Genomic DNA, 7,380 nt, shown 5'->3' on the forward strand with positions numbered 1-7,380 from the left:
CTCGCGAAGCGCTCACCAACAAGCGATGCGCCTCAAGCGCCGCACTGGTGTAGAACAACATAGCCTGACGTATATAGAGGACAGCGTCAGAAACGTGCAGAGGTGTCGGTGAGAGACGGCGCAAAGCGGCCCTCAATCACTGTTCGCAGCGCGACGCGCGGAGGGCCCCCGAAGCGCCACACGATAAAAATGTACCAAAATGAATAGACCTGGTAAGCGAGAGATGCAAAGGTGCGTGGCGTCGCCCACAAGCCGTATATACCCACGAACCAAAACATAGACAGGTAAGGGAAAAGGGTCCATTACCTCGCTCTCCGCTCTCTCGCACGACGTTACTAGATCGGTTAGCGACCTAGAGTGACCTGGGTGTGGTTGTAGAGAAGGGAAGTCGTTGTCCTGGACCGCCCCGGAAATGAGGTACCTGTACTCTTCTATCTTAAGGACCGGTTTGAGGAAGAAGTAAAACACGCGAAGCCCCCGGGGGGTGGAGGGGGGCGAAGCCCCCCTCCCGAGCACGAAGTGCGAGTCTTAAATATATACAGCCCCTTGTGTAACTGACTGACTCACTCACTCATACTAATTCTAACCCACTTCTAGATGGGCTAGGAAGATGCGGTTTTCACCATTGGATTCCTTATTTTTTGTACATACTGGGAAAACTTTTGTACATACACGATTTACCGGCATTTTTTTAATCGATTTACCTCGGGATCTAGAAGTCATAAAAGAAAAGGAAAAATTCCGTTTGTCCTCATTTTTCCTGCCCTATGACTTTGAAACATCACCCAAGTAAGCGCAACTGATCTATTATACTCCAAACTAAGAATAATACGACTAGGTATTGCATATTGAATTGCTCAATTGCTAATCTGAAATGAAACAGTTTTCATACTATTCACTATCCATTGTCATAAAATATTGAAAATTCCGCAATTATTCTGGTTGGGTGTTCAGTGCTGTTAATTTTTAGTCCGTCCTTCCTTTATTATTACAATAGTAATAAAAAGGTATAAGGGACGGACTATTGTATTCGCTTCGGTGTCGTCTGTGTGTGGTTCCCATAGAAGCACTTATCCAAACCTGGTCGACCTATATATCAAATTAAAGGTCTTTTTACCAGGAACACGAAAGTGGTGCAAATTTTGTCCAGAAAACCATAAAGACAAAAAACCAAAAAAACTGGTTTTTGTCGCGACGACCTATGAACTTAAAGCGAGAAAGTTTTAGATAACACTTCAGTCGTGAATTTAAGACCGATTTTAGCGTTACCTATGTTAAGCTACGCCGAGGAAGGCCAATAAATGGATGGGTGACTTAAACGTTATAATGGGAATAAAGGGAGAATGGGCTCTAGTCTTGATTTTAAATCATTACATGAAAGTAAAATCAAAAAATCAAATCAAGACAAATGATTCGGAGCTGAATGTAAACGCCTTCCTGCCCCTTCACGTCTCCTCGTCATGCCGGTCCTTTGACTCGTGCACAAAAAAACCGACAATAAGGGGAGCACAGGGCAGGAGCAGTGGCAGTAGAAGTGGCGAGGCGAGTGAGGTGTTTACATTCTCGTCATGCCCAATTCCCTGCTCATTGCCACAGAAGTGAGCTGAATGTAAATCAGGCATTATCCTATAGGAAGGAAAGTAATGTAATCGGGTCAAATTTTTTAGTGTCAAAACACGTTTTGAGGTCCCTAGAGCCTAAATCCAAAGTTTCAGCCATTGGTCCGTGTGTGTGTCTGTCTGTAAAGATTTTGAGTAGTTGGTTTACACCAGGCTTGTCTAACCCGCGGCCCGCGAGCTCATTTTTGCGGCCCGCGAAGGCCCGCCTAAAAAAGAAAGAAAATGAGAAATAACAGTAAAAATACTAAATAAAATAATTAATGCATGAAAATTTTCAAATTTATAAATCGCACTGATGTCATCATGTGGTAAGTTTTCATAATAAAATAAAATTATATTATTTTTATTTTAATAATTATAATTATATTATAATTACATTACACCAGTTTGAGTTTTTGCGGCCCGCCAACTCTCTACCTTGGTCTCTTGCGGCCCTCGGGTGCCCTAAGGTTGGACAACCCTGGTTTACACATTACTGGGTAAGTGGTCAAGTCATTGTATACTTTGTATGGGCGCCGACGGCCGAACATGTCGAACAAATCGGTCAATTTAAGTCTAATCAGGAATCAGCTTGAGGCCCCCTCCCCCCTATATACTGTATATACCATATTCCATTATTCCATAATCGATTTTCGGAGAATCGATTCTTTTGTTTCGATTTTTAGGCTGGATCGATTCTTTACGTTTCGATCCGAATCGATTCAAAGAATCGATACCATCGCTTCGATTTCCCATCCCTAATTAGCCTCCTAATCCCATTTATAATTTTCCTCACTTCAGTCACTTCTACTCCTGACTCCTGCTACGATAGAGTCAACATCTATCTTGGATCTTGGTCTGAAGATGATGTCCTGAAAAACATCGAAAGCTCACCAATTTAAAAACTTTTTTATCTGAATTATTATTATTATTATTTTTTTTAATATTTCACGATTATCAAAAAACAATTTTATTTTTATAGTTCCTAATATTATTCTATATTTATTGTAATCTTCGCTGTTTGAATAGACTTTCCGTTATCATAATTATCGTATACAATATACATACCCTAATTATTGTTGTTTTTGAAGGGCTATTCATTCAGCGTAGAAAGAATACTCGTAAATCGTTTTTCTTAGAAGTCAGTATTGACTTGGGAAAAAAACCTTTGTATATCTGTTATTTTATTAAACAGCAAGCAGGCTTTGCCCGCTTGTATTAAACAATAAAAATAAATTAATTGAAATGAAAAATTAAAATATTTATAAAGAGTTTGTAAGAAATAGTAAAATTCATCAACACAGGGGAGTATCGAACCCGTAGTAGTAGACACATATCAAGTATCGAACCCGTAACTTCTCAATTGTAAGTAGGATAGTGGCGACCGTAAACAAGGGAGCGCGAAGCGCGACCCCATGCACAACCCCGCGAAGCCCCGGGAGCGCACAGCGCGACCGTATACGCAACTCCGCGTAGCGAACACGCGAAGCCCCCCTCCCGAGCACGAAGTGCGAGTCCTAAATATATACAGCCCCTTGTGTAACTGACTCACTGACTCACTCACTCACTCATACTAATTCTAACCCACTTCTAGATGAGCTAGGAAGATGCGGTTTTCACAATTGGATTCCTTGTTTTTTGTAAGTACTGGGAAAAATCGGAAAGCGACCGTAAACAAGGGAGCGCGAAGCGCGACCCCATGCACAACCCCGCGAAGCCCCGGGAGCGCACAGCGCGACCGTATACGCAACTCCGCGTAGCGAACACGCGAAGCCCCCCTCCCGAGCACGAAGTGCGAGTCCTAAATATATACAGCCCCTTGTGTAACTGACTCACTGACTCACTCACTCACTCATACTAATTCTAACCCACTTCTAGATGAGCTAGGAAGATGCGGTTTTCACAATTGGATTCCTTGTTTTTTGTAAGTACTGGGAAAAATCGGAAAATCCCGAAATTCCAAACCGTTCCCGAGATATTGACGTTTTTTAGTCCCCCCATAAGAAATACACGGGGAACACGCTTTGAGGCCAGCAAAACTTTTCCTACGTTTAATATTGTGCTCTCGCTTTTAGTTTTCAGTTTTCATTTCTTCGAGACAAGACTCAGGGACGATATTAGTTTTCAGGGGCGAAGCCAAGGGAGCGCGAAGCGCGACCTCATGCACACCCCGCGAAGCCCCGGGAGCGCGCAGCGCGACCGTAAACAAGGGAGTAGGATAGTGCTAGAAGTTACACCATTCGATTTCGCATGAAAAATCACATAAGATAGACCAGGGTTGTCCAACCCGCGGCCTGCGGGCCGCATGCGGCCCACAAAGGCCCGTGTAGAACTCTGTGAATTCCAAGCTGACCCTGTTTTTCAATCCCGAACAGAAGTAGGACCGGCGTTTTTCAAGCTTCGTGATCGAGACCGATTTCCAAACCTGAGATCTCTAGGCCCGAAGATTACATCTGAAGATAATAAATACCTAATTATTATAATTTATACTTAATGATATACTGATATTACACTTGTACTCCCCCACCTGTGAGTTGAATTTTTACCTTTGCGGCCAGCCAATTCTCTACCTTTTGGTCTCTTGTGGCCCTCGGGTGCGGAAAGGTTGGACAACCCTGGGATAGAGCATTCAAATGCGAATGTATCAATGATTTATGAAAATGAATTAAATTTATTGACAAAGTGAGGAATCGAACCTGTAACTCCTTAACTTTTGGTCGGACAGAGCTATAAGTTTCTCGTGAAATCATTAGATTCCTCGTGAAAAAATACATAATATTGACTATTCGCATGTACATTTATCTGTATTTTTCGAAAATTATTAAAATTTATTGACGCAGGAAAGAATCGAACCTGAAACTCCTTAACCGTGAGTCGGATAGTGTTCAAAGTATGTAGCATAATTCCATAATTCGATTTGGCGTGAAAAATAGCATACAAATGTTTTTTTTTTTTTTTTTTTTTTTTTTTTAATTTTTTGACAGCTGCACAACCCCGCGAAGCCCCCAGGAGCGCGACCGTAAACAAGGGAGCGCGAAGCGCGACCCCATGCATAACCCCGCGAAGCCCCCGGGAGCGCGCAGCGCCAGAGGTAGTACAGCGCGACCGTAAACAAGGGAGCGCGACCCCCTGCACAACCCCGCGAAGCCCCCGGGAGCGCGCAGCGCGACCGTAAACAAGGGAGCTTTCAGAAATAGTATTTTTTCTTGAATTCGACAAAGTATTCTCTTTAAATGTAAGTCGGACAGTCTTGTAAATTGTAGCTTCGTCAAAGTTCCTTAACAGAGAATGCTAAGTGGACCCGAAAAGTGTATTGGGGACTTTTATGAAGCAAAAAACTGATTTTACGGGTTAATTTCCTGGGGGATCTGACTTGCGTCCCGACTGTGAAATCCGAGTTGCGTCCCATTTCTGAAATTCATCATCCGAGTTGCGTCCCTGAGCTACCTGAGCTAGAACTATGAACTTTATAATTATAATTATACTTATCCTAGTTTGAAGGTATACATGTAGTACAGGGTGACAAAAAAATACTGTACGCAGCATTTTTTCGGCTTTCATCATTCATAAACCGAGGAAATAGGCTCTGCAAGAATCGTGTGTTTTTTACATCCCATATTTGACATTTATGTAAACTGAAGTCTGAGCTCAGAATATTGTGGTCAATTGAACCTCAGGAATCTCAGGATATTAGGTATGTAGAAAAGTACGACTTACGTACACAGTAGTAAAATTTGGACGGTGATATGTAGAAAGGTATACAAGAATAATAGCAATAGCATACAACCATGTTCAGTTGTTCATATCCATAGGTTGTTCCTATAAATCCTATAGGCCTAAAGCACACAGAAGTTTTTATACAGTTACTAGCCGAAATCCGTCTCTTCGCTCCGGATTTCTGCTAGTAAATCCTTAAGGCATGGTCGTTCATGTCACTCATACATTTAGTGGTCTTGCTCGGCGTAGCTTAACAAAAACGAACCGGAAAATAGCCTATAACCTCCACGGGAGTGCAAGCAATAAGTTGACAAAGCTTCATAGCAATCGGATGAGCGGTTTGGCCAGGCATAAAGTTCGAACAAACACACACACAAACAAATATTCATTTTATATATTGGATTTTTGGTCACCCTGTTCGTTATACATATACTTATTTATTTACTCTATGGTCTCAAGTATATAGGTTTAATCTCAGGTACCGCGGACGCACCTCGGATGACCTTTTTACTTTCCTTATCCTATAGGAAGGAGAGAAATGTAATCGGGTCAAATTTTCGATGGTCAGTTTTTAGTGCCAAGACATGTTTTTAGGTCTCCAGAGCCTAAATCCAAAGTTTCTGCCATTGGTCCGTGTGTGTGTGTGTGTGTGTGTGTGTGTGTTTATGTGTGTGTCTGTCTGTCTTATAATGTAAAAGTTCGGGTAAAAGAACACGCAAATAAGCATCATTCAAGAGGATAAGGAAAGTCGTGTGATGTTCACACCAGATATTTTTTATTTTTTTATCCTAGTGATTAGATCACATTTATTTTATTACGAATATTATTGTTCTTTATTTTTTTCTCTTAATTACTTACTATTACTCTTATTGTATTAGTTTTAGAATTTAATTTGACTATGTAAGATACCAATTGGTTATATTTACAATAAATACATTTATACTTTATACTAATTTTTTGAAAAGTTGTTATTTGGAATTTTCTCGAAAACGAAGTCGAAGTCAGGAATTTGACATTTTGACTCAGAGAATGTTGTTGGAATTGATAAGATCTGTTGTCAGTGTTTTTCTGATATAATCAGAAAGGTACCCACAACATAATATATACTTAGGTACCTACTTACATGAGTACCTACCTAGGTACCTAATCAAACTGTCGTGATGCAATGATTTTGGCAGGTGATCTTGAAAATATGTAATAACAATAATTAATGAAACATGATAGGTACGACAAGCAATAAATTGAAACGTGCTAATACAAATTCCTCCACAGATAAAATAATAATAAAACTATTTTATGATTATCATTATCTCTATCAATTTTTGTTTATGATTGATTACTTTATTATTGTTGAAATAAAAATGACTAACTTACCATGTGCAATGAAAGCATTGCGATGCATTTCTCGGATGGACTGAGAAATAGAAATTTTACGCCAGCTTGTTTCATGTCCCAGAACACACTGGGAATAAATATTGCCTCCACCTCCGCAAAACTAAGAGGAGGCGCGCGCAGAGAGCGACGAGCACATCATGACTTCACGAGTCGACAGAAATCGAGCGTCACCGTTCTACGAACTACTACGAAGACACTTTATTTTTCTTCCTTTTCAGTTTTCAGCCCCTTTTTACTTTCCTTATGCCTCATTTACATTCAGCCCTCTCTCCTGCTACTTGTCCTGCTGTATTTACTTCTCTCTTTAGACTTATCTCTTTCATGTTTCGATTTTAACCAAATTGTTACAGTCGCGTCCTTGGACCATACCGGTATAGCATACCAAATTTCATCGCTCTGCGACAAACCGTTCTTGAGATATTTTGTATACCACCTTTGTCTCACGAAAATTGTTAAGTAATAATGACTTTGGTTAATATCTGGATGGGTGACTATCCGATTTTTACTAAATTATTACAGTCACGTCCTTGGACCATACCGGTATAGCATACCAAATTCCATTGCTCTACGACAAACCGTTCTTGAGATATTTTGTATACCACCTTTTTCTCCCAGTTGGGAACCAACTCGTACTCAGCCATAAGAATAATATAAATTACAATATTCGTCA

The 7,380-nt window shown here is 40.6% G+C and overlaps 1 protein-coding gene across 1 annotated transcript in view; it reads right to left on the reverse strand.

Moving 5' to 3' along the window:
• LOC103516198 (large neutral amino acids transporter small subunit 1-like) overlaps positions 1-6,843 on the reverse strand; it is a 39,511-nt gene extending 32,668 nt beyond the window's left edge. Inside the window, exon 1 of the mRNA XM_017446953.2 lies at positions 6,690-6,843. Coding sequence (XP_017302442.1) covers positions 6,690-6,717 — 28 coding nt within the window. The 5' untranslated portion in view covers positions 6,718-6,843. The remainder of the gene's footprint in view (positions 1-6,689) is intronic.
• Positions 6,844-7,380: the final 537 nt, after the last annotated feature.

Source organism: Diaphorina citri, unplaced genomic scaffold, assembly GCF_000475195.1.
Source record: "Diaphorina citri unplaced genomic scaffold, Diaci psyllid genome assembly version 1.1 scaffold1507, whole genome shotgun sequence".
Lineage (NCBI taxonomy): Eukaryota > Metazoa > Arthropoda > Insecta > Hemiptera > Psyllidae > Diaphorina > Diaphorina citri.